General features: G+C 51.3%; 1 protein-coding gene across 8 annotated transcripts in view; it reads right to left on the bottom strand.

The window, feature by feature from the left end:
* NFATC1 (nuclear factor of activated T cells 1) overlaps positions 1–25494 on the bottom strand; it is a 116170-nt gene extending 90676 nt beyond the window's left edge. For 5 of the 8 annotated variants that reach the window (XM_054817149.1, XM_054817154.1, XM_054817157.1 and 2 more), the window contains exons 1-3: positions 25035–25494; positions 14469–15567; positions 5130–5289 (exon numbers count right to left, since the gene is read on the bottom strand). In XM_054817149.1, coding sequence (XP_054673124.1) covers positions 5130–5289; positions 14469–15567; positions 25035–25167 — 1392 coding nt within the window. In that variant the 5' untranslated portion in view covers positions 25168–25494. Of the gene's footprint in view, positions 1–5129; positions 5290–14468; positions 15568–20606; positions 20832–25034 lie in introns of those variants that run through there. The other 3 variants (XM_054817151.1, XM_054817150.1, XM_054817152.1) reach the window with 3 other exon arrangements.
* Between the last annotated feature and the right edge of the window lie 2375 nt (positions 25495–27869).

The raw sequence follows: 27869 nt of genomic DNA, 5'->3' as shown, positions 1-27869 counted from the left end.
GAAGTGCTATATGAGACTGTGTTAAAAAATAAAGCCCCAACCTGAATGCATTTGCAGCTCACTGGACCGACTGCTGCCCCCTGAAGTTACAGCGGTTTGATCGAGAAGGCTTTCTACTCCCTGAGGGGTTTGCAAAAGGTATTCATAGCTCTTGGGTCCGGAAGATGAAAGGACTCTGACTGACACCTGTGGTGGCCAGCACCTGGACCTGGACACTACTTGAGCTTATTATCTGAAAGCAACAAAAGCAACTGATTCATGGGAAGCAAACGATAACATGCTCCACGTGCACAAATAGCTCAGAGGCGTGTTGGTGCCTAATTATGATGATGTGGAGATGTACAAAAATACTGAGGCAGCAATTGCTTTAGAGAAGAGTTTGACACTTGTTAGTCATAAGGGGATTTAAAAATCCCAACATATGCCTCAAGGCCTTTGAAAATCGGACCCAAAGTGCCTACTTGAGATCTTGTCAAGAAACGACACTGCCAACTCTTGTGAGCAAGTCTCCTGGCACAGACAACATTTTGACTATGTAAATCAGGAGACAAATCATTGTGTTTTGCCTGTAAAATGAGGGAGTTCAGACTACTCCTCTGTTCACAGACTCAGATCAAATTCTGTACTGCAGTACACAAGCCATACACAACCTCTACCATCTCACTGCAAAGCGATACAGTGAAAGGCAAGGCAGCATTCACTGTATCTTGAATATTAACTTATTCTTCCAAGAGGAAAACAAATTCTGGCTAGTACTGGTTACCTAGATGAAAAAGAAAACATCTACAACTGCTTTTCTTCCGTTTTTCTAACTGATTTATCTACCTCATGTCAAGAGTCATCTTGAAGAAAATTCCTGACATATTTTGCGTAAAAAACCTGAATAATAATCATGACTTTTGAAAGTGCCTGCTAGACTATTCTGTGCCTTTGAATATCTTCTTTCACCATTTAGTCCAGTCTTCTACGGGAGTACATCATACCCTTTTATTAAACAATCTTGAGTATTTGGATTTTATCTCACAGATACACCGCACCCTGCTTGTAAAAATTCCATCTCAGGCAGCCAAAGTGCTTGACTTATTCCAAAGATGAGTTATTAATTAGAATATCTATAGACCATACATTTATAATCTGGTGCCATCCCTCCCCAGGGAGCCTAAACTTATCTGCCAGATTACTTACCTGCAGCTGAAACAGAGCCATCACTGGCTGGAATGTTAACCCCCATGTTATGCAACTCCTCACCACCACTCTCAAAAATGAAGAATGGGAGATAGGTCCAAATGGAGGACGATTTTAAGACATTCTGGATGTAAACCCCTTGTATTAAATTCACCTCGCTTAAAACATGGCTGTAGCTAGCTAACTCCGTGGGTTTCCTAAAGTCCATTTCCCATTCACTTCATCTTGCTTCATTCAGAGCAATCCTCAGCCTAGTTGTGAAGTCCTGCAAACGCAGAGGTGCCAGCAGGCTGCTAACAGGCATGATTTCGCTCCCCAAAGTGGTCCCAGGTTTCACCGTCACCTGGCACGGCGTGCAGCTTCGTAACACTCGATGCCAGCTGGGGCACCAGCCCCGTTCTGACTCAGAGGGGGGAGTACCCCAGTCTGGAATCACCAAAGGCAATGACAACTCACAAAATACTTCCCTGAGCCAAGGGGTAAAAGCCGGCGCCAGCCGTGAGCTCACCAGCACCGCTCCCCAGCACCGCTTGCTTGCCAATCTTCTGCAGCATTTTTAGCATGCTAGGTGTGCCGGCTCATCCCACTCTCAAAACGTTTAGCAATCAAGAACAGCGATAGCTTGGGGCTGCCACGGCAGCCAAACCCCCAAACAGGCAAAGACAAAATGTGAGAGAGAGGAATATTGCATTACAGGGTCATTAGCCCTCACAGGCAACTTGAAGTGTTCAAAACTGTATTGTTCCTAAGTGCAGAAGGGAGGGTGCAGCCATCCCACAAAAGGAAATCCATAGGAAATCCTGCTGGCATGAAGCAGGATTTCTCTCTCCTGCTGTGAGAAAGCCCGCAGGACCCTCCAGTGAGCAAGCCCCACGCAGATGATGGAGATGATAAGGAGCGAGTGGCGCCTTCCAGCACCAGGTTGGGGCAAGACTCTGCTGCCGTAGGCAGCCGCCAGCTCCTGCCAGGCTTGCCCCTTCCACGGTTCAGCATAAACTCCCCCGGCAGCCTGCTGTCCTCAGCACTGCCTGCCCTTTCCCAGGCTCAGGTTTGGGAGAGGAGAGTAATCCCATACACCAGCAGGCACTCAGCATGCTGCCGAGTCCCAGTGCAAAGCTCTTCAAGCTTTACATGTGGCCCTCTCCAGCTCCAGAGAAAAGTCACCAGCCTGGAGGGGCCACTAGAGCCAAGGGAAAAATTGGTCTCCAACCCTGGACTTCATGTCAAACCCAAGAGAGACTCCTGCCCTCCTACACCGCTGCTCTCCTCATCCAGCATGCTTGCCTTGGAAACCTTTGATTTTCAGACCTTCTACCTCCTACAAGGAGAGATGGAGCAGCAGCAAGGAAGCTAACGCTGCCTGGGAAAAAAAGATAAACATGCTCCAGCTGCAGAGAAAGCAACCTCCTGGCAATTTTGCTGGGGAACCATGCCATGAGCAGTGGATGATTTTTGGATTTACTTCTCCTATGCCTTAGCATGCCCTACAGATATGTGGAGGTATTAGTGTGAGAAAATTTCCTCGTTTGGGAAGCAGGATGCTAGTAAGAGGGGGTTTGAAATGGAGAAGGGAGGAAGAGACCTCTTCCACATTCTCCTGTTTTTGAAGGTAAAAGGGGAAGAGCTTTAATAAAAGCAAAACTTCAGCAAGCTCCCCCAAAGCAGCAACATAAGAAAGACCTGGCTGCCCACACAGGGCAAAAAAAAAACCAAACACAAAAGGGTAGTGCAAGAGGTCAGAGCAGTTTTATGAGGGGTTTCCCTGAGTCAACACAATTGAAAACACCAGGAAAGGGAAAAGCTTGATCCAAAATCTCTCACCTGAAGACACTCAGATACTGTTTGAGCTTGTATCTGGGTGTGAGCCTTGGAACTTAGGCTCCTTTCTGTATAATGTAGTGGACTGAATCAATCTTGACCCAAGCACCTGCACATCTGGAAATATGTTGATTAAGAGATGCATTTTACAGCTTTTGTCAGTCACTGATTTATCAGAAGTTACTCCCTAGATTTCCTTCTCCTCCTTTCATTTATTTATAAGTACTTTTGTTTTTAAAGTACTTCTTTATTTATAAGTACTTACTATTTCAATTAGAAAAAAATATAAGCGCTTACTTTTTGGAAGTACTTTTCATCCATCCAACTCTGATCTAAGTCAGAAGCTTTTAAGTATTTCCTCAAACAGATAACTCTGGCTGGGATGACAATGTCAACATGGAGAAGCTTTTTCTGGCCCTCTTTATGTTTCTGTTCTTTTTGGAGAAAAGGATGTTCAGGTTGTAGTAAAAGGACTGAAAAATACATTAATCCTTACTAAACCGGTAGAGCCAATTGACAGGGCTAGGACTGGCTGCTTCCTCCCCTCTCCCTTCATGCCCTTCCGCAATTTCCTCTGCTCTCCTCTTTTCTGACACTTGTTTGTGTTTGGAAGCAGCACGCTCACTCCCAACAGACCGGGACAGGGGATGAGAGGGGAAATGTCTGGATGCATTTAGTCCAATTAAATGTTGGCATCACATTCAGTCTTTCCAAAAAGCACGTAGGAAACTTTAAACGCCATGCTGGCCGCTGCGAATTGATGCCTCCCCATTTACATTTCCTTGCATCAAGCCACAAACAGAGTAGGTATTAATTGTCATCAAGCGTGTCTGCCACAAACCCCTCTTTAATATCATTCACAAATGTTCTGCTAAAACCTTTCGTCTTTCAGCAGATGACTTCCATAATCCCATGTCACTGATGAGTTTTGGCAGAGCTAAAGAGCGAACTGTGTTTGCTGCTGACAACTCCCCTCACTTTCCTTTTTCAGCTGCCGCAGCAGCACACGAGTTCTGCAGCAGCATTCCCTGCCCAGTGTCATCTCAAACTCGCATCATTCCTTCGAACGACGTGTTTGCTAACAGGGTTTTACAGCAAATAAACAAACACACGCGAGCCCTGCACGTGTGGTCTGTACATCATCTTGAGCCATCCGGTCTTTCGACAAGCCGCTGCTCCTGCAGGAAGAGTTGTGGCATAAACCCAAGCAGCGTGAGCACGGCGGCAGCGCCTGCCTCCCTCCCACATGTGCCCTGACATCCCTGAGTCCTGTGCCGTCCAGGCAGCGATAAAACCTGGGCTCTGCTGCACAGGGGGTCACAACCCCGACAGAAGGCAGTGAGAGTTCAACTTCTGGGTGAGAAAGAAGCAGCCGAGGAGGGACAGGCAGAGTTGGCTCTCTCACACTCCTTTTTCTTTTTTTTGTTTTAAACAACTAAATCTTGTTCTTCCCACTCCTGAGAAAAGTCCTTTAAAAATGAATGGGACTAGTCATATAAATGAATTAAGGGTCAGTTTACAGTGTTATTAAATTAAATGCTTTATATACAGTAACTGAAGAGTTCAGTAGAATTCATGAAACTAGATTCAGACCTCAGATGCTTTCCAGAGTGGCTGGAAGGGTTTAAGGAACTAAACAGAAGAAACTCAAAAAGCTGCGCTTTGCTCAGCATTCACTGCAACATCCAAACCAGCAACATACTTCCACATTACTGCTACAGCTCTGCCCTCCAACATGTGTTCACAGCTCTGATTAGATCCAACCGCAAGTTAAGGACTAAATGTACTGAGGCACATCCCCAGCTGATTTCAGTATAAACTGCATGTCTGGAATCTGACTGCGCAGATAGGTCCACGGCCACCGCCTGCCAGCTGAACTCTTGCTAAGTCGCATGCGGACAGAGAAGCAATCCGCTTGCGCCGTATTCACATTGCTAAGAGCAACTAGATGCTCCTGCCTTGTTTTTAATAAAGGCTTGGTCCAGCCAGTTTAAGGCACTCTCACGCACAGTAATGTTTTAGGATAGGAAAAATCTCCCGTCAGTATTCGGTTTTGGAGAAGAAAGGGTGCTCACCACAGAGCATGGAGATAAATAACCTGCGGTGCTCGTTACACATTTTGGTACCTGCACAACAGGGTGGCCCCCCGCAGATGCCTTCACAGCCCCTCGACTGCCTTCCGTCTCGTAATGAGCTCGGTGGTGGGATTTCGGCTGCACTTCGATACGCAGTTCATAAGGTCCTGAGTGAGATGGCAGCTGCCAATCAAGGGCAGGCAGGGATGGGCTATAATGAAAAGGAAAACGTATTAAAAATTAACATCAAGTACACTATCACAGACCACAAGCATCCAGCGCTATTACTTTAGAGACCATGTTTCGCAGTTCATCCTTCACCATCTTACATTTAAAATTTCATCAATATGGATAATGCCACGACATAAGTAATTTAGAAGGTAATGGTTATTTTATGAACATTTATGGGTCAAGCACATCTGATGGCTCAGATGCTATCTGGTTTGTAAACAAAATGGAAAAATATTAAGACACAGCTTACAAGTATCTTAATATATTGATTCTTGAACCAAAAGGAAAAAGGTAGGCAGAAAGACACAGAGGAATTTAAGGAAGAGGATTTCTGCTGTGAAAGTGAATGCCAAACCAGCTCTGGAGGAGTTCTGCATTTAATGAACTTAATGGATTTCAACAAATCTGCTCGGTTTACAGGGAGCAGAAAGAAGAAAAAAAAGCCATTTCCCAGCGTCCTTCACAACACAAAACAGGTCAGAGAGTCTCAAAGCAAAGCTGATCTCTATCTGGTTCATGCACTGCAAGGGAGCAAGCTCTGAAGTCAGAACTTGCTTACAAATCCTACTAACAATGATGCACAAGCCAGAAGAAAATCCAGCTAGCTCTTCCGGCCCTGTATTGACTCTGCAATTAAGTAAAATATTAAGGACTCATTACCATCACACAAACAAGCAACTCGACAGCATGTGATGGTGGGGAAGTGTCATTCTTAGAAACCCACTTCCAGTGTAAAACCACACTTGAAAATAGTTAGCAGAGCTTGGCTGTAACAAATGCTAAGTTGAAGCTTTGGGTTAAAAAAAAGGAAACAAACAAGCACTGTAGGAACAGTAGGCCCGAGACACATTTATTGATCTTAAAATTGAAGCAAAAAGTTTCACGATGAAAACGCTGATTTTATGTCTAGTGTATATTCTTTCCTTCGGTCATATCTCCTCACCAGATGTCCTTCAAAAGCCTTTGCAAGTAGTTAAACAGCACAACTGCAACATACTGCCCTGCCCTCTTACATCAAACTTTATTATCTCTCCCATCAGTCTGGAGAAGAGGACAAGCAGGCAGAAAATCACAGTCCTCAACTCTTTGTTGTTACCGTGGACCAGGACTACCTGCCACGGCGAGAGGGTTCATCCCGCCGCAGCATGCAGATGAGGAAGCTGAAGGGCTAATTAGCTCTCGCCCCAGCCTGAGAGGAGGCTGGCCACTGGGATTTACTGGTTCCCCGCCTTGCTGCTGTAGCCCTGGTGCAAGGAACAGTCTGGGCAGCGTGAATCATGGCTGAAATGAGCTGGCTGGGAAGGAAAGGATGCAAAAGAGCTTCCGCACTGGATGTGTATATTACAAGCACATATTCAGCTGGAAACTGAATACTCCATTTTACTGTCCCAGTGATCCACATACTAACCTAGCGCACTTGTGGCTCCTCAGGCATTACAGCTCTCACGTCCCCCAAAGCATCCTTGCTGTCTCTCACTGCAGGACAGAGACTTTAACCACTTGCACTGGCTTTTTTTATTTTTGCTTTGCCTTTTGGGTCTTTTTTGTTTGTTTGTTTGTTTTAAAGTGCTTGTCCAGCCCTTTATCACCAGCATATTTAACTTGTATATGCTAGTGCACGTGCACATATACACTGATGGGACTTCAGGTGGTGCTAAGTTTCTCTACATTTTCTTTCTTCACTGCTTATAAATTTGAACTATGTGATTTGAATGCCTATAGATAGGCACTACACACATTACAGGGGGCAGCTGGAGCCACTAAGTCCCAGCCCTGGGTGAGGACCAAGACCACCCTCACTCCCTGGGCAACCCCTGCTACCCCTGCATGGCTTGCTGGCGCGTGGCAGGCTCCAAACTTCCAGCTACTATGCTCTCCAGCCCTCAGGACATGGAGCATCCTCAAAAACAACAGGGGGAGAGAAGAAAGTAGCCATACAGCTCCCACCTCAGCCCAAATGTGAGCTCATCCAAAAGAAAAATGTTGCCTCTGTGAGGGCTCCCAGCTCCCATGAACATCTGGATCCAGCAGGAGCCAGCGGAGCACTCTCTGCAGAGGCAAGACCCTGCCAGGGACAAATCCTGAATTTGGCTACTGCCCTCCCAAGCACGGGAGCCCCAGCCTTGGCTAGAGGCAGGACACTACGCCTTCTGAGCTCCCGTGCAAGTGGGCCCACCTTGGGGGTGAGGAGAAGCTCTTCTGCTACTAGACACTCATACAAAGAGCAAAGAGATGTCAAAAAATTACGGGCAATTGGCCATTGCATATAGCCAGTATTCTTTGCCTAGCACGTTAGGTATACATACTTTAGTCTGAAAAAGTCTCAAAAAAAAATATTCTGGATAAACCATATTTGACTAATGATAAATGACACAGAGCAGAGCAAAACAGCTGTGTCTCTCCTGGTGATGATCAGCACACATTTTTAAACAGATGTTTCTGGTTTTAAGTAAATTCTCACTTGATGGATCTTTTTTTTTTTTTTCCTGAGGACACAATGCCTATCAGATTAGAAATTTTTAACTCTTAATTAAAAAGGACAACTCTGACCGGAGGCATGTAGTCCTCAAGTGAAGAGGGATTTTTTTAAAGATACATGTAAGTAAGTAATAGTTTCATAACTAATTACATCTCTTCAAAAAACAAACAAAAAACCCAGAAAAACCCCCTTTCAAATCAGCACCTGAAAATGTCAGTATAATTAAGTTGTAAAATTCATGTTCTCAAATAAAACCTGAAAATAAAAATCCAGTTTGCTGTTAGCCTGCAATCTATCATCGAAATTTCAAAATACCACCTGCCCGATTATAAATTGACAATTAATGGCAGTTTTCCTGATAAAGGAAGCAGAGTGATGCATTTAACAGTGTCACGGGCAGGGGCTGTCAGAGCTATTTCCTATGTTAGGTTATCTTCATCGTGCACTTAATTTCCTGCGGCTAAACGTGGTTAAAGGAAAAAGTCACCAAGCAAACGGTGTAGTGGCAAAATCAAATCTGGTTGCTGCAAACAAACCTTATCAATTTGAAAAGGCCCAAACTACCTCATCTAGGCCAGCATCATGCAGAGGGAAGAAGAGCCCCTCCATAGGGGTCAAGAAGAGAAATAAAAGGTCTTCCTAGCAAATATACATCAGTGTATTTCCCTCAGATCGAATTTTCCACCAACTGAAAACCTGTCCTATTCCTTTCTATACCATAATAAATCTAACTATAGTCCTCCTAAATGCTGTAATGAGGGATGGTTGTTTCAAGGAGGGTTCACAAAACCTGGTGTTAGGCTGTAGAAAACTCGCTCAATGTAACTCTGTCCTACATAAATCAGATTACAAAACAGATGAATAGTGATTTATTTTGCATACACCAGATACACAATATGATTAAATCAAAAACAGATTATCCAGTCTGGATGACTTCTGCCTTTAGCAGAAAGATTTATCAAGTTTAAAAAAAAAAAAAAGATACTAAGCAGCACACTGGATTATAGACACGCAGGAAACAAAGCCAAAAACTTCTACTAAACGTTGCAAAGGTGTTTAAGCCCCACTTTCACATGACTGCTATGCACTTGGGAATTAAATTACCATTACACTTTCTAAGCTACTAGATGCCCAAGTCCACTTGAAAAAGAGATTTGCAAACATTTTTTGTCCTTAACTAGGCTGCTGCGCAAAAGGTGTCAGAACAACTGCTGGTCTCACACAGGGACTCACCCTGCTCGCTGGCCAAGTACCACAGCATGGAATCATCTACCCAAGTAGCTGCCTGACAGCGGCATACGCCACTGCCTGGAAGGGCAGGACAGTAAATGTGATTCAGTGCCCAAAGTAAAGCAAGTTGCTTAGAAGGAGTGTGGCTGAGACTGGGTGCCCTGCACTAAACTTATTTTTTCTAATAGGGAGTGTTCCTTTAGAAACAAAAACATAAACTAGAGAAACCACAGGGCTGCTGAAACTTTTACCAGGCTGCCAGTTTGCCCCTGCTCCAACTGTGCACCAAATGTAAATATTGTTACAATTTATTATTTATTACCCATGTCTCACATTGAAGCAGATGCCTGTTCAAGATCCTTGTGTGTTTTTTGGAAGAGTAAGAAAACAATGATGATGCCTACGTGTCCACCAACTTGACTGTGGTCAGAAAAATATACCTGCTTTATATTTCACTTATGAGTTAAAGTGGGTAGATTTTGCTCTCTCTTTTTTTTTTTTTTTTAATTTCCTGTCTGACAATTGAGCAATCTGGCTGCGAGCTGTTAAAATAGATGCTGTGTCCCACCCTAGACTTGGCCGTATTTTGCTGGCATGCGGAGCAAGTAGCTCCTCCGTGGAGTGCATGCGGCACGCTGGAATTCCTCACGCTGAAGTCTGAAAACGCAAGTTGTCGTCATACTCCCAGATAATACTTAACACTACTGCCCTAAAATTTCACATTCAGAGATTGATTTGCATGCAAAAATTTGCATTTTTTGGCTTAGAAAAAGAACAAGAAACTATTGCCACGGGAATGGAGATAACAAACAGCTGGCATCGCATGTCTGCTCGTTCTGAATTTAGAATCACGCAGTGCTAAAACTAGCTGGCGAAGGAAAGCCATTAATAAGATGCTCACAGGGGCGTTTGAATGAACTGAAAAACAGTCAGGAGAAAGCTTGGGGAGGATTAAATCAAACAAACAAATGAAAAAAGATTCAGTTTACTGAGACAGTCTTCTAAGCAGTCTCCAGCTTTATGGTACTGCGACCTAATGTAATCAAAAGCCGCTGCTACACGGTGACAAACCGAACCTGTTGAAGCACCTAAACATCCCCATCCAGCATGAATATAGCAGGAGAGAGAAAAAGGTTAGCGGCATTGCGGGCTCTTCCCTGTCCACTGCCCCTGCCCCTCAATTAACATTAATGAGTCCCAGGGGATAGTCACTGACACAACAGCCACAAGTCTCCATTTCACTGGGTCTTGCCCAGACAGTCCTGCCTTTACTTTGTCTGAGGAACTTCCTCCCACTTGCTGTAAACACACAAGTTTGCCATGAACGCACAAGTCAGCAAATCCAGTGCTGCTGCATCGGTGACTATCTCATCTTAAGACTGTCGGTGCCTTTTTCCACCTTCAGAAAACCCCAATTTCTTGAGAAACTCAACTTCTCCCAACTAAGGTTATCCTCTACCTCATAATCTGAACTGAAACATCTATTTAAAAAAAAAAAAAGCGTCAAGAGTATCTGAAAGGTACACAAATCAAAATAAAGAAGAAAAAAAATATGCAACATTTTAAAGTCATGACTTTTAAGGCAATGATATGGTTTGGGGCCTCAATGAACGATTTTTGCATGCTTGGGTTTAATACTGTCACAGTCACAGAAGTAGAATCCAAAAAATCCACAAAAAATAAACAAGCCCATTGATGAAGATAAAAGCCAAACACGCTTTTGCACCTGGTAGACAGGTATTCAGCCATACATTCTCTGGATGTAAACTACAGCCTCCATATGTAAAACTACATGACCCCGTGTCTGTGAGGTCAAGAACACACATGTATATTTTCGAGGTTGAAAAAGAGACTACAGCTAAAGAAAATGTGGCTTTTAACAGTTAAAAAAATAAACTGCACAAGAAAATACAGTAGGGAGCTTTTATAAGCCACCTGGAACTGGGTGTCTGTTCCTGGAAGCTCCTTTTCGTGTGGTAGACCTCACACATGCCATACGCCCGACCAAGAAACCCAACCATTTCTCTTCCCCCTCCCCCCAAAAAACACTGCATATAATGAAAACTCAAGTGTTACAGGCCAACACACTTCTTGGATCAAATTGATGACACTAGAAATAACTACAACACACTACTTTTCATCGAGTAAGAAACCGTCTCTAGGAAATTTCAGGTTGTATTTAGTCAAATACAGCAGCCGAAGAGGAAGTCATAAAAAATGTGTAAGATACTCAGAAATCCAGCACTTTCATGAGTGCTTATACTTTTTGTTCTAATATAGGATAATTTGGGACATGCTAATGAGCGGGTAGAAAATAAAACTGGGATTTTAGTTTTGGAAATAGTCACTAACACTGCCCCCATACCCAAGGGCAGAAGTCTAGCTCTGTACTTCCATTCTGGCTTTGACATTTTTGCCCATAAGAGATTCTGCATTACACAGCACTGAGGAGCGATGGAGAAACGTCACAGAAGGGAACACAACTGGGACAGCAAGGGCTTGAGAAATACAGAGCATCACCTGCTCATACAGGAATTGCCTGGTAGAGTGCTTCTTTTTAGACTATTTGCTACATTTGTAGCAATGCAATAAATACTGAAATAAAAAAAGACCTTGGAGCTAAAAGCTAAAGCAGAATTTCACAAAGACCTTCTCTTGACTCTCCATGTAATGATTTACCGCCAGTAGTTTTTAAGGCAGATTGGTACATTTAGGTAACCCAATTTTGGTCTGGAAAAGGTACAATTCCCATCACTACCTCAGGGTTTGTTCCAAAGCTTCCCCTGAAAATCTCTGCTTGGTCTCTAAATATTTTCTACATCCAAAGCTTTGGCGCGAGGCCCTGGGCTGCCACCGAAGCACCGCAGACAGATCCCCAGCAGACCTGGGTTACCCTGTGTGCAGCTCCAGCCTCAGCTGCAGGGTCAGGCTCTGCCCTCCCACCCATCCCGCAATCCTCAGCACCTGCGTGCCAAGTCCCATGCAGGAACAGAGTCACACGTTCATAGTCCTCGAGGGGGATGTGTGAGCCCAAACCTGCTCCAAAGAGCCCACAGCCTGCGGACAGGGCTGAGACTCCGAGCTCACAGTCCTCATAAGCCACCAAGAGAAGCATGAGGCACAGAAAGACTGTGTTTCTGCTAAGGCAGGCATTATTATATTCTTGTTATATTCTCTTATTATTCCCTTGCTCCGGGACTTGAAAAGCTTAAAGCGAATTGAGCTTTAATTACGACAAGTGAAAAACATCATCAAACAACGATAAACAATAGAAAAAAAGCCACTTCCCTTTTAGACTGATGCTTGCTATAAAACCCTGGGAAAGGAGAGAGCACCCGGCTGACAGTCTGCCTGAGCCTGTTCCCTCCTGCCCCCAAAGAGATGGGAATGCAAGAGAGGGAGGGAAAGGTGTCAGTGATTTTCCAGGGCACACTGGCTTTTGATGAAAATTGTACCGCATATTCAGGAAGAGACAGAGGAGGTAATCAAATCTGGTTATCTCAAAATCATTATGAGCGGGTAGATTTTGGAGACCGCGTTGTTTGTTGGAACCCACCCCTCCAGCCCTCACGTTTGAAATAGAACAGATGTGTAACATAACAGGAAAAAAATCCAGCTCTGTTGTGACAAATTCTTAACCAATTTTTTTGGAAAGATTTAAAATAACATAGTTTCTGTTGCGCAGGCTGTGATCCTGTTGACGTCTGCGCTCAGTTGCCCAGCACTTTCATATACATAAAACGAGAGGTATTTTTGGTGGAAGGAAGCATGGTCAGTGTATCTGATTGGTAAAACAACTTAAAATCACATTTCGACAGTAACTTCCAACTGCCCTAGAGCACGAGTTAATGAGATCACATGGAAACATATTGCGAACCAGGAAACATATTTTATACAAAACCAAAACAGTGGAAAAAGATGTTAAATACACAACATAGTGGGGCTCCGTTTTTTACACTTCACCTTTCTTGTTTGTGTTAGCGCACAGGCATGCCGGGTGCCTCCGAACAAACCACAGCAAAGCACCTATGGGCCACTCGCTGCAACAGAAAGATAAAAGCCTGTTCGGTCAAACTGTCCGATTATTGTCCTTGAAGTCTTCGGCAAAAAGCAGTCCCCGACACAAAGCCAATGGCTGGCCTCTCTGATGAGCACAGGCTACTTGGCACTTCAGTGGGAGAACATAAAAGGCTTTTTTTAAGTATACAGGAAGGCTCTGAAGGATTTGCCTAGCGTTAAGTCTCTATCCCAGCTCCGAAAGGCAGCGAGTGCCTACCTCTGGATGGCTCGGCCAGACCCAAAGGGCTTGCTGTGTTTCCCAGCACTGAATTGAGCCAGGGTCCTGCAAGGAGCTTGGGCAACACAGAGAGGAGGAGGAGGAGGAGAACGATGAGGAAGGGGATCACAGCTCTACATGCTGTAACACAAAGGTCCACGGACCACTCGATCTCAGTTTTGGGAGACAGCACGTGGCAGAGAGGTGCTGGCTGGAGAAAAGTGAGACTGGCAAGGTTGAGAGCCAGGGAATGTATTGCTAATTAAAACACTTAATCTACATGCCTGCTTCTTTCATTTTGAGAAAGACAGTTTTCCTGTCAAAAGCAAGAAGCCAGGTGTGCTTTGGGAGGAAAAGGAGTCGTCATCACAACCAGGGACTGGAAACAGCCTGCAAACTTTTGCGTATACAGCCTTTGGAGGACTTAAAATTAAGATCATAACTGAGACCAAAACAGAAAGCAATGGATGTAACTCAAATTCTGGCTATTCTGTGGTGCTTCCTACCTGGAGTCCTCTTGTGATAAATAAATGTGACCAGTGTATTGAGTATTATCAGTTGACGAATAAGGTTTTCTTCTTTGAATATAAAAATGGTGGGGAAGGGTGGGGAAAAAAAAAAAAATCACTGCCCAACACAGATAGGAAAAGAAGACTGATAAGCAGTTTTCAGATGAAGTGAAAGCGGAAATAATGCACAAAAGAACTATATTCCTATTCTGTTTCTATTCACTGTCTATAAAGGACAAATGTAAAAGGCTCTGTAACAGCCACAATAATGAGACCATCTCCTTGTCCTGCAATAAAAACATACTAGGTCATGATGAACTATTTAAGTACAGCCACAGGTTTGATGGCACCAAAATGTCCTGCTGCCTGACGAGCTTCTGAATACCCCATTTCCAGACTGCCTGGGTTGGGGCTCATCCCCTGGAAAGCAGATAACCAGTTACAACCCACACATGGCCAGCTCCTACAACAGCCTCTTCAACCCTTCAAGGCTTTACTCATGGTCACGCCACACCAACAACAGAGGCAACATCACAAGATACAGCTAAGTGGAATGAGTGGATGGGCGGATTTGGCAGGAAGCACAGACAGGAAGAGGAAGGGGGGGAAAAAAAGCACGCAGTAAAGATAGTATCAGGATTGCCTTTTAAGTTGGGGTTCCTTACCTCAGGTAGGATGTCGGAGACAGAGACTTTGGTTTGGCCCACTGGTAGGGATGCTGTGGCACAGACAGGTACTGCTCGCAGAAGTTTCCTTTCCTGATGTGCTGAAAGCTGGAGAAGTCTTCTGGTGACAAATCGGCAGTTGGCGATATGGTCCCGTGATCCTCGCCAGCCGGTTCAGTTTTGAGAGTCATGGACGGGGTGTGGTCGATAGCGGTCTTCCTCGACTTGATGGGAATACCGTCGTTCATATCTATGGTGCTATCGGTGGTGAGGGCGTTGATGGCAGCAACGATGGCGGAGCTGGTGTACTGATTGGTGTTCCCCAGCCACGTCTCATCTGTGACACTCACCCGTGGTGAGTTTTGTGGAGAAGGGGTGGGTGAGTGGTGCGGGGAGTAGGAGGTCTGCCGGCCATTGAGGCTGTACTTTCTCTTGTTGCAGGGTGACGGAGGCCTGGAGTTGCGAGCCCCCATCCAGTTCTCCTCCGTGATGCTCGTCCTGGGAGATGTCGATGGAGAGTGCCTCGGGGAACTGAGCAAAGTGCAGGCCACCATGCTGCGCTGGTAGCCCTCCTCTGTGTCGGTGGTCTTCGGAGAGACACATGGGGACTGCCATGGAGAGGTCTGCGGTGAAGTGTACGGATACGAGTAGTTAGACTCATAGGAAGACGCTTCGGAGTTGCAGCTTCTGGAAGACAAGCTACTCGCTGGACTCAGGCAGGATGGGTCTCTGTACGCCTCGATGTTCGGTAAGTTCAAAGTGGCAGTGGAAGGTGACCGCTTGGCGTTTGGGATGGCCTCCTCAACCTCATCATGGAAAAACTGGTTGTTGTTATGATGAAGTCCCATGTAAGACGTGATCTCAATTCTAGGGCTCTCCAGCGCTGGAGCTCCGTTAGGTCTGATGTTTGGCGGCAGGTAGTACTCGGAGGCCCCGCTGTCAATGTGTCCTCCATATCCAGAAGGATGGTTTGTCGACGGGACAACTGAAATGACAGGATTTGATGTCTGAAGACCATGACATGGAGTTGACAATGAGGAATGTGCCACATTTAGAGGCAAGCCAGCATTTACGTTTGAAGATGTATAATTATAGTGTTCTGGAAAAAAACAAACAAACAAACAAGAATGATATGAGGTGCTGCACAAATATACTGACTTAGTAACATATCCAAGTGGAGTGGGGGGACATGGCACAACACACAAAAGGAGAGCTGTCCTTAACCAGCCCACAGGTGTGTCATGCTAGGGGAGAACCTGCAGACTAACATCCTTGAAAATGCCACTAATTGAGCTATTGAATGCCACTAATTGAAGCTATCTTGGGAGGGGGATGTACGCGGACTGAGTTTGTCTTAAGGAAACTCTTCCTATATGAGCCTTCAGAGCAAAAAAATCAAGTCTTCAAACAACGTTGCTTCAGCATTCAGAGACTGCAGTGTTGCTCAAGAGATGTACTTTTACGTAAGTGAGCCTAATACCCTCCCTGAAAAGTTGGAATACGCAAAAAAACCAGGACAAAAAACAAAAGTGGAGGAAGACTAAAGCGAAGAACATGATCGACTGCATTCTGTTAAAAAAATTACATACAACTGAAATTTCCATTACAGCAAGTTTCCAACTGGTTCCAGTTAACTAGGATTTTGGAACAAGAGGGATCTATTGACCTGCTCTGGTTTCTGGGACCACTTATCCTCCAGCCCAACTGGAAAAGGCCAGGTGAAGGATAAACATGGATGTCTCAGTACTCCGCGACAGCTGAAATTCCACTGAAATTGCTGGTTATTGTGTGCGCCACATCGAGTCCTGCCAGCAGCATGCTCTTGGCCAATAGTCTAGCCATTTAACAGCTCCGGGTGTATAAAAGCAATAGCAGAGTTGCAGTCAGTGTGGAAAGCCTGCAAGGTGACAGGTTACATCACAGACTTGTGCTGATGGGCTCCCTGACCCAGCGCAGGGGAACAACCCATCCTTCATGCGCCTCCATCCCTGCTCTGCTACGGGGACCAGCATCTCAAAGCTGATCCACAGGAAACCATCCCTGCCTCGCCTCGCTGTCGGCCTGCTGAAGGGACTCCTTCAGCTCTGCTCCCCCATCCTGGAGCTGTGTATGTTTCTGCCACCCAGAGACACTGGTGGGCTGTGTGCAGGGAGACGGGCAGCCCTCAGCCACGGGCAACGTGGCCCCGGTGCTCTGAGCAGCGGTGGGATCAGGAGTCATCCACCGCGTGCCTTCTGATACAGCGAAGCTCTGCGTCACCAGCACACACGGGCCAGAGGCCCTAATGCCAGTACCTCTTGCCTTACTGGGGAAAGACCGCAAAACCTTTCTATCAGGGACAACAGCTGCTGAACTTTGAGTCTGGGTAATGCTATTCTGCAGGTTCCTCTCAGCAGGCTGGAAACGCACCCAGCTCCAGCCCCAGCCCCAAGCTGCATTTGCAGCGCGCTAGGCTTCCCTGAGGTTTATTATGGCAGCGGCACTTTCCTGCAGGATAGAGGGAAACTCTGCACCCCCCCGGCCACAGCTGGTCCACACAGGGAGCTTGTCCCCTTCCATCCCAGGAGGCAAGCTTCCTTGGCGGTCACCCTTGCCCACCTTCCCTAGAGAGATAGGGAAAAAGCTGTGTTAATTACTGCAGCTGTTATTCCCAACATGACCCGCTACCGGGGAGTGCTTTGGCTGCAGATGCAAATAAGTCTCCGAACTGATAACACCAGCGCAGCAGGCTATTCTCTTTCTTTTGTTTATCAGCTCAGCCCTCTCTGGTGTCATCCTCTGGCGATCCCACGCTCGCCTTTCTCGCTGGCAACGACTCCAAGGCAAATGGTACTTAGGAAAAATTAATGTGCTGTCACAGTTTCACAGCAACTCTGCGATGTTCCAGCTGATGTATGTCATGTCAAGTAACAGTCAGGAACGATGAGCAATGACACCTTTTGAACTCACTCTCTAGTTTGCCTTCAGAGACCAGCCATTTACTGAAGAAGGGTCATTAAATTACACCGGAGCATGCCACAAATAAAACTGGATTATTCAAAACATGCTGCAGCTTCACACTCTATTCAAACAAGGCAGGCAGGAACTATGAGGAAAGAGGTGCTACTTCAACAAGGATGATCTGACTGCAGTGGTCACAGCGAGGCACAGATCTGCCTGGGGGATCAGAGTGCCCGCCTTTCAAAATCAGACCCCTTTTGTTGCTACCCAGCCACATGGCTGTGCCACTCAGTGTCACCACAACCACTACCACTTCCCTCTCACTCTTCATGGAAAAAAAATCCCAAAGTGGTACAACAGTGCTAAGACCTTCTCTGTTTCAGAAATTATCTCAGAGAAAGGGTCTAAGCAGTGCCTTCAAGGCAGCTTCAACCCCTTCACTTCTTCCTCCAGCTCTGAAGGAAGGCGATGCTTCTGGCACTGCACTGCTGCCGGGACACTGGCTAGGCTCTTCTTCCACGTACACCCCATGGGCCCTTCCACAGCCTCCTGGCCTGCTGTGTAGGTGGATGGCGCTGGTGACATGGCACAGCCAGGCGCTGCATCCAGCCAGGCTCCACCGCACAGCTGGACGCCCCAGGCAGGGGACCACAGGTTGCCCAGCTCTGCGCCCACCAGGTGCACTTTGCAGACGGAGTGCAACAGCAGCATCTGCTGACTGCAGGATCAGTGCCTTTAGAGCTTTTATTAAAAAACAATAGGTACGCAAACAAAATAGCAGGTATAATTATTACCTGCATGGAAAGACCTGTGAAACCAGCAGTTCTCTTAAAATCTAATGCATGACTAGGGTGAAATTCAAACACTGAAGTCTGCTGGGGATCTGCAGCCCAGGCCAAACAGGCAATATAAAGGCTCAGACCAGCCTTTGGAATCCAGTTAAAAAAAAAAAAAAATTAAAAGACAGCCTCAAGTACACCAAGCAAAAAGTTCCCCTAATGCACATGGCAAGGAATAGCCTCTTTTAGAACTATTATGCATATTTTTAAAAAGTCAATTTTTAAAGGGCCAAGAAAAATAACACGTCATACAACTTCTCACACAATAGTACTCAAAATTGAAAGAAGCAAGATCCAAAGCTTTCCAAATATATTTAGGTATCTTAAATTTTCAGGCAGCATGTAGAAAGTATGCCCACCAAATATAAAAGCCCCAAAGCCAGAACTAGAAACAAGACAGAGTCTTTGGTTTGTGAGCTAAAAACCACCAGCTACAATTTCTGAAAAAGCACATTCTTCTCCACAACTTCCATATTTACAAAATTCTTCAAATGCGCATACATAGTCAGCATTCATAACATGCTGACATCTTCCTCACCAGGATGAATTAGTCATGTAGAAATAAAATGCCAGTCTTGAGGGAAGGGAGATAGAGGTGGCTACAAAGGCATGAAACTGCATCACATAATGCAGCTGCGTAGCAGCAAAAGGAAGGTAACGTTTTAACATGGAGTCACTGTCACAACTGTGATCCATAGAGGCCCCCAGGACCAGTGCACTTACTACCAAGACACTTTCAATAGTGTCTTTTAACGTCTTGAGCCAAATCCCGGTATCAGATAGACCAGTGCAGGTCTGCAACAGTTCTGTTCCAACAAATCCACACTTACATTAAGTATAACTAGGACAAGAAATTGGACCCCTTGATTTGTAAGCACATTCTCACATATTACACTTCACTTTGTGACAACATAAAAAAAAAATCAGATTTTTTTTTCTCTAGTTAATTTCACAAAGGTTTTATTCCTTTCTATAATTAATGGACCAATCCTGCAAGGCACTGGGTACCATCAGGTTTTATTTACATTCTTTAATTAGGAATGCTGAACACCTGCAGCTCAGAGGGGCTTCAGAGAAAGTGAAGGCTATTTTACATTTCTAAAGATGAAGCCACGTCTAGGTCTGTGTTTAAATTCATACTTTCAAAATTGCCTAATGGAGTTAGGTACTTTTCTCACTAGTACTTTGACACTTAATTTGCTTAGACCCCTCCACTTTCCAGGTGTCTAATTACTAGGACACTCATCTGAAAAGCTTGATGTGAAACTCTTAAAACAGCATTTTTCTAAAAACTGAGAAGCTCCTAACAACTATTTGGACACTGATGATGTGCCATAGAGCTGGGCAATTGGGCAGCATCACGAGGGGGAGCACTATGCCTTCACCTGTATCCTGGCAGGCTGCAATACGCAGGCAAGGATTTGGGGACCTGCTTCAATTCCAAGGCAAAAGATGAAGCACAGACACAGAGACAGCCTTACTCTGAGGCTGCATTAAATCATCTACTTGTACGAGTGCTTTTTATGGTGACCAGCTATCACCGACACCGTAGCAGTCAACCTCATACCAGGAAACGACAGCTTTCTCTCTCTGTGTGTCAGTTCCAGACTTGTTCGCCTCATTTCCACCTCAAGTATTGTTAAAAGTCATAATAAAAGACAGACGGACTGAGACACCAGAGTTGGGAATGGTGTGACCCGTGATAAATTCAGGCCCGTTATTTTTATTTACAGATGACCTTCAAGCTAAACCCTGAGCCTAACTAGCTCCAGCTCACGGGGGGAAGGGGAGGGGGGCAGAAGTGGGTTTTGAACTGATCCATCTTTGTAATGGGCAAGATCCAGATCCCCACTTCTACCCCCCCGGGGAATCTGGGGGCGGTGAGGGCTGTGCGAGGGGGTCGCCCCCCGCCAGCGCCGGACAGCCCGCGAAGACAGCCCGGTCGGTCACAGGCTGCAGGCAGACGGGGGCAGCCCTGCGAGCAGGCAACGCGGGGCTCTGAAGAGCTCAAACAATCCCGAAGTTTCAAAAAATTAGGCACCGGCCGCTTCCCGAGTCGTCTCCCCTTGCAGGCTGGTCCGGGTGCTACAAGGATTTCACTCCCGGCCGCCGCGGCCCCGCTCGCCGGCGCGGCGGAGGCGACAAGCACCGCCCGGGGCCGGGCAGACCCCGCCGGGCGGGACTGCTGGCTCCTGCGCCCCGCCGCCACCGGCCGTGCTCCCCCCGGGTGGTGGTGGGGGGGGGGGGGGGGGGGGATAACCTTCCCCCCTCCCGAATCGGGCTGCGCAGGGGAGAGGTCCCCGCAGCATCCCTCCGCCAGCACCCTCGGAGGTGCCCCGGCCGCCCCGCCGCGACCCACCTCCGCCGCCGCCCTCATCGCTGTGTTTGAACTCGAAGAGAAAATCGAAGTCAAACTCCTGCTCGGCCTCCACGCCCGTCATGGCTCCCGCCGCGACCCCCGCCACTCTCCGGCACCCAGGCGGCGGCGGCGCAGCCCCCGGTCCGCCCCGTCGGGCCCGCCCCGTCGCGCCCGGACACCTGCTGCTGGCGGGCCGGGCCCAGCTCCCCCTCGGCGGCGGGCTGCGCGCGAGCCCCGGCAAGGCGCAGGACGGCGGCCGCTGCGGGCGGTAACGTGACCCTGGCCCCGACGGGCGGCCTATCTCGCTGCCGCCGCCTCTGATCCGCCCTCCCTCCCGCTGTTGATGTTTCCGGGTCGATGCAAACAACTGCGGTGCCCGGCCCCCCCCCTCCCCGGACCCCCTCGCCGGGGCTCTGCCCCTGCAGCGCAGCCTGTGCGCCGCGGGGAGCCCCTCCGAGGCTGCGGCTGCGTCCCCCGCGCGGGGTCCCGGCACCGGAGGGGACCACAGACCCCCGGTTCGCCGGCTCCCCGGGGCCGAGATGAGGGCAGCGGGACTTCACTTGCTCCCGCCCGGCGGTGACAAACTGCCGCAGATGCCGGGCTCCCGCTAAACGGAGCGGGACAGGAGCGGCGCTTTCCGCCCTCGGCCGCGGGGGGGAGGCGGCTCTGTGTGCCCGGCCGGGACACTGGCTTTTGCTGAGTGTTGCTAAGGCTTCCTCCGAGGGTCCCCACCACGCCGTGTGTGCGAGCCAGGAGGCTTCGCTTTCATTTATTTATTATTTATTTTACTTAGTTGCAGCACCCACTAGTGCCAACTGCTATAAAAAGCGCATTAAAGCGGGACTCGTATCGTTACCGGCTGCCTCCGTGCGCCGGGGAGGGAAAGGTCCCCGGCCCGAGGCCGCTCTCTGGGGGCCGCTTGCAAAGGGCCCGGTGACGGTGCGAGACGGGACGGCACGGCAGTCACGGCGCTCCCCCGGCCTGCCTTCTCCCGCTTGCACGGGTTAAAAATCAATTGGGGAAATTTCTGTTTAGAAATGCACTTCTGTCAGATTATACCGTCCTGTTTGAAAGTCTCTGCCAGGCAAAGGAGCTCCCCCGCCCCGGCAGCTTGGCTCGCCTCGACTCTTGAGCTCCCTGAGCTTCAGGCCGGATTTCAAAAGGAATATTTTTTTAAAGCGGTTATGGAAATGGTATTCCCTTCTAAATTCAGGGAATACCATTTTCCAGGTTTATGGCTGAAATCTCCGTTACAAAGTGCCAGGAAAACACTTTTTTTTTTTTTTCCATCCGAGCCCGTTATGCTTTTTCCCCTCCTCACTGGGACCAGCCGCGCTGCAGTCTCGTCTCTCGCAGGAGCCGGTGGGCATCGGCAGCCCCCGGGACCGACGGGGCAGCCCCAGGGCATGCAGGGCCCTCGGCCCCAGGGTGCTGCCAGCGGGCGGTCCCGCCGTGGGGCGGGGCTTTGCCCCGGAGGGGACGGGGTCTGCTTCGGGGCGGAGGTGAGGCAGCCGCCGGGGCGCCGCCGTGGAGCTTGCCCTCGGTCGCCTGCTCGCAGCCCCTTCCCCGACTTGCTGGGGCTGTCACCCGAGTGTGCAGAAGGCCTTGGCAGCAGCGGAACCCCTCCACCTGAGGCTGCCGGGGCGGTGCTCACCCCGGGATGCCGGAGCAGGCCAGGGGCGGCCCGCCTCAGCTTGGGAGAGGGACCGCGCCGCAGGGAAGAGCGTCCCGCTTTACCCGCGCACGCCCCGCAGCCTCTGCCCCGACGGCGGGGACCGCCGCGCCTCCCGCTCCCTGCCCAGGGCCTACAGGCGGCACAGCCGCCTCGACCCGGCCCCCAGCCCCCGCGGCGCAGCCCCCCTGTTTCACCGGGCTCACCCCCCCTGCCGCCCCTCCGTGCCGGGCTGTTGTCTGCTCCCCATCTCTTGCCGGCGCACCCCGGGGGGGAAGCAAGAAGAAGCTCTCAAGTACCCGCAGCGCTCGCTCCTTTGCCTCTCCCACATCTGGTACCTGCGAGATGGGTGAAGTGTCCCAAAACTATTTACGGACGGCCTGATTTGCCAGTGCCATAAATATTAGTACTGTCAATGAAATATTTCGATTGGCACACTTCCCTTGGAGAAAGAGGAAAGATGTACTACGGAAAGGTAAAACCGAAGTGATGCCACGCGTAGGGACGGAATAACAGCGTCGCGCCAGTTCATAATCCAGTTTAAAACAGTGCCATTAAACTGGGGAGAGCGAAACAAGCGAGGGGGGGTCGATGTGCCCCGTGCCGCCAGGCGCCTTTGCGCTACCCACCGACCCGACCCACCAGCCCAGCCGCTGCCGACCAGCCTCTCCTTGTAGTTAACCTGAGTTGTCCCCACTCCCCTGGTCACAACGCGGGGCCGACAAGGGACCCAGCAGACGGGCTGCTCTAGCTCCAGCCCCGAAGGAGAATTTAACTTGCATATGGCGTTAACCTGCTGGTATTCTCTAACGCAAAGGACTCTGCACCTAGCTACGACCCAAAGAAAAAAGCGGGGTCCTCCCACCGGGACACTTTGCGAGAGTTTCTTCCCAGCCTAAGCAAGAAACAGACTATTTTCTTTGATTGTTGCAGTTTGGCAATCAAGGGGCACCTTAATTTGCAGGCAGCAATCCTGACTTGCAGGGCTCCCCTACGTGTTTCCTGGATTGGGTCACACTTTCTGGCTGGCCTCATTTTCTTAGTCCCTTACAAAATAAATCAACAGGGAAGAGAACTATCGACGAGAGCTGGCGACATTTTAACACAGGCATCAGAAATTCCACAGAAATAAAGAGGGGGGGATTATATTTTTTTTTACAAGAGGCCGTATGCTTTTTGTGTCAGCTGCCTCTGGGTGTAATTTTTACAAGTTAGTGCATTCAGTGCCCTTGAAGCCCAGAGTGCTGGAAACGCTGTGCACGCAGCTCTCGGAGGTCCGAGCGTGCGAAAGGCACGCAAGCCAATGCTATTAAATAAAACGTAATTAACTTTCATCCAAAAAGGCGCTCGCATACTTCAAAAGCGGAGCCGCAGTCACAGCCGCGTTTGTAGCTTTTGCATTGACAGGGTCCTGTCAACTGAAATGAACCCCTGGAGTGAAAACATCTGTGTTAAAAAAGAAAGAAAAGATGGGTCCTGAGCGCCCGTCCGGCTTTTCTGGGACAAACCCGGGGAAGGGAGCCCCGTTGTCCCACGCTGCGGAGTAAACATGGACGCGACCCCCCCCTCCACTTCTTCACAACTTTCTCTTTCCACGATGTGCGGGCTCGCTGTGCCCAGCCCGAGCCCGGCAGGCCGTTTTAGCCCCAGCAGCAAAGCGACAGCACCACCAGATCGGAAGGAAACTTGGGAGCCCGGGAGCAGCCAGGGGGAGGGATGGGGGGAGGGGGGGTGGCAGAAGGCTACCCCCGGCCCCGCGGCGGGGAGCCGGCAGCTGCCCCGCACCTGCTGCGGCGCGGAGGTGATGCCCGGCTACCGTCTGCGGGGTCCCGCTCCCGGGGCGAGGCGGCGCGGTGGTGCCGAATGGCGCTGGCAGAGAAAAGCGAGGTGCGAAAGTTTCGCCAGTGGGCAGAGCAGTGCTGGGTAACGATGCTCCGGGAGAGAAAAATGTCCCACTGGCACAGGAGAGGCTGAAGCCGGTCCCGACTCCAGCCAAACGCTGCCCCTGGTAGGACCAAGTTCAGTCCGGACGAGCAGCTACCCGCAAAGCGCTTCCCAAGCCCCGCGCCCACGATTTTTCCCTCTAGAAACTTTGCCGCTCTGTTTTCAGCGCACTTTTCGCAGCAGGGTTACTACGGGGCGTCGAAAGAAGTCGCGACAGAGAGCCAGAGTCGCGGGGCAAGCGCTCCCCCGGCTCCGGGCCGGCGTCGGCGGGGAGCCCACACCCACGGGGGCCCGGAGGACCCGGGGCGGCGGAGCCCCGCAGCCAGCCGCAGCGTGCCCGCCTGTTTCGGTGCGCCGAGGAGGGCTGGCCGCTGGTGCTGACCGGAACCCGCGTTTTTAGGAGGCTCTCTCATTTTCCCAAGAGCGAGGGATGGCTGCAATTACAGCGTGCGTTCCGACCTCCTCCAAAATCAAGCCCGGGTCTGGGGAGGGAATCCCCGAGCTGCTTCGCAGCGGCTTCCCCCGACCGGACCCCAGGCGCTCTCGCAGCCCCGCGCTGGCGGCGAGGAGCGATGCAGCGCCGCCGCCGCGCTGCCCCGCCGGGCCGAGCCGGCACCGGGAGCGGGCCAGAGAGCGGGCCCGGGCCCGGCGGGAGGCGGCCGGGAGCGGCGGCGCGGCCGAGGCGGCGCCGTGCGAGAGGCGAAGGAGACACCTATTGGCAAGCGGCCGCCGGCAAACCGCCGGGCCGCCGCGGGGAAACACCGGGGGACACCGCCGCCCTCCGCCCGCCCGCCCGCAGCGCCGCCCGTTACCTTCCTCCGCCGCCTTCATGGTGCTGCCGAGCGGGCGGGCGCCGCGCTGCGGGGCCGCCGCCGGCCTCTCTCTCCCGCTGGCTGGGTCCCGCGACGGCGGCGCGGCGGCGGCCGGCGGGGCAGCGCTTGGCATCCACCCGGCGGGGCGGCGGAGCCCCGGCGCTGCGCCCCGGGCCGCTGCCGGCCCCTCGCCGCCTGCCCCGCGCCCGCACCCCCCCGCCCGCCTTCACGCCCCGGGGGCCGGGGCCGCGCCGCCCCCGGCGTGGTAGCCGCGCCCGCGGAGGCACAGGAGCTCGCCGCCGCCGCCCCCCCGGGGCCGGGGCATGGAGAGGAGGGCGGGTGTGCGTGGGGACTTCGGAGGCACTGCCCGCGCCGCGGCGGCGGGACGGGGCGGCGGGCGCTGCCCGCCCGCCGGGTGCCGCAGGCGGGGGACGGGGGTGAGTGAGTGTGCGGAGCGGGGGAAGTCTCGCTCTGACGCAGGGCTACGCGCCCGGCGCCGCCTTTTTAAAGCTGGAAAACACCCCCCCACCTCCCTTCCCCTCCCGGCCCCTCTCCCCGCCCCGGCCCCGTGATGTCAGCCGGGCCCCGGCCCCGCCGCCGGCGGGCGGCCAGCGGGAGGCGGGCACCGGCGGGCACCGACGGGCCCCGGCTGCCGCGCCGCCCGCTCGCCCCTCCGCGGGGCACTACGGCCGCCCAGCCCCTGGCCCGCCCAGCCCCGGGCCCAGCCACCGCCTGCGGGGTCTCCGCAGCCCGCGGGAGCCGAGTACCCTCCTCGAGGGAGCGGGCGGCGCGCCGGGGTCGCGAAGTGAAGGAGAGGAGGGAGGGCAGACGGGGGAGAGAGGGAGGCAGGCAGGGAGGGGGGGGGGGGAAAAAGCGAGGCAGCCTCGCATGCTGAAATCATTATGTAAAAAATCGCAGGCTTCCCCCGCTGTGGAAATTTGGAAAAGAGCATCAACTGGCAGGCGAGAGAAAGGAAAATCCCATTCTGCTAAATTACTAACAGACCCGGTGGACTCGGTTTCAGTCGCTCCAGATTTATTATTATAATTTTATTTATTATTATTCTGTAAATATCTCAGCAACACAGTTGTATCTCATCACTTCGTAGCGGGGGGAAAGAGAGGTTTCCAACCCGCAGCGACTCCTCCTCCCACCTCTCACCTCCGGGATGCCCCGGCCCGGCCCCCGACGGGGCCGTGACACCCCGTCAGAGGCAGGAGCCGCCCGGGCGGGGGCTGCCGAGAGGGGCCGCGCCGCCCCCGCCTCCGCCGCTTCCCCTCGCTCCGCGCTCCCCCTTCGTCCTCCCTCTGCCCCCAGAGCTGGCAGGAGGGGACCATACTTTCCTGTTGGAATTGGACGGCAGCATGCGGAGAGTTGGGGTGGTTTTGAGCATATCTAGTGTATGAAGAAAAAAAATAATCATAAATCTAGTGCCTGACACCCATATGTGGTTGAAAATAAACCCAATATAAACGAAATCCTGTCTGCTCCTGGGGAACAGGAGGCCGCGGCTGATTCTTCGGGGCGAGCTATCTCCACTAAATCATGGTGGAAGACGGTCCCCACCAAAGAGCGCGCCCGCCGAGGAGCACAGTCACGCCCCCAACACCCCTCCCTGGACCCAGCCGTCCCCTCTGGTGGGGAAAAACCAAAACAAAAAGGGCGACGCTTTTCTTTCAAGGAAAACTGAATGGGAAAAAAAAAGAGGGGAAAAAACCCTCAAACCCCCAGCGGCATCTTCCCCAACCTTGAGGCCTCCCCTCAGGCAGCCGGGGTGGGTCGCCCGGACGTGGCGAGCGCAGAGCTCGCCGCCCGCGCAGAGGTGCGGAGCGGCCGCGGGCGCGGAGCGGGATGGGCCGGGCCCCGGCCGCACCGGGGCGCCGCCAGGGGGCGCTGCGGGCGGGCGCGGGGCGGTGCCGCAGCGCCTCCCGTCGACGGCGCGGCCCCGGTGTGGCGCGGCGGCGCTCGGCCCTACCGGCGGGGCGGAGGCGAGGCGGGGGCCGCTTCTCCCCGGTCCCGCGTGCGCCTGGGCGGCTGCCGGAGCTGCCCGACGGCGGTGGGGGGCGGGGGGGAGATCCCGACGCCTTCCCGGGAGGCCAGAGCGGGGGTGAGGCGTGGGGCGGGCGGGCGGGCGGGAGCCGCGCTCCCCTCGGCGGGACTCTCCTTTCCTGCCCGCCCCCCCGCTCCCCGCTGAAATGACGGAATCCCCCGTCTGTTTCCTCCTGTTTAATGCCGTTGCCCGGACCACCGTGGCTCCGCTCCAAGGCCCCGCCAGCCGGCGCAGGCAGCCGGCGGTGGCGGCGCAGCGCGGGGCCCGCGGCCGCCCCCCGCCCCGACCCCGCCGCTCCGGTCCCGGTCCCGGCCCTGCCGCCCCCGCCGCCCCGCGCTGCCGCCCCAGGGCCGCCCGCCGCCGCCCCGCCTCCGCCCGCTGCTCCTCTTCCCTTTCCCCTGCGCCTCTCTCCCGCCTCCCCAAGTTTGTTTACAGCCGCTACTAGGAGAGACTGTTACACGGAGCTTATTTTGGGAGCTGGTGATGACTAATGAAGTTAAAAGGAGCTTAGTACAGAAAACAACCTTATTTTTAGACGGCTGTTGTTTCAGTGGATTATTGTAGCAAATGCGCCCTGGCTGTTTTTAAAAGCCACTGCCCAGATGCCAAGTCCTTTCTTCTGTGCTGCTGCTGAGGCGCGTGCGCCTGGCCAGCCCCTGCATTGTTTTCTTCGCTTTCCAACATCTGCTGGCTAAACGCTACCTGTAATTGCTATGGCTACAATTGGCCTTAATTAATTTGGACTTTCCGACACGCAAACCTACAACTCTTTCCACAGAAGAAAA

This window comes from Grus americana, chromosome 2 (genome assembly GCF_028858705.1).
Source record: "Grus americana isolate bGruAme1 chromosome 2, bGruAme1.mat, whole genome shotgun sequence".
NCBI classification, from domain to species: Eukaryota; Metazoa; Chordata; class Aves; order Gruiformes; family Gruidae; genus Grus; species Grus americana.
This window is presented reverse-complemented; position numbering and strand designations above follow the sequence as displayed.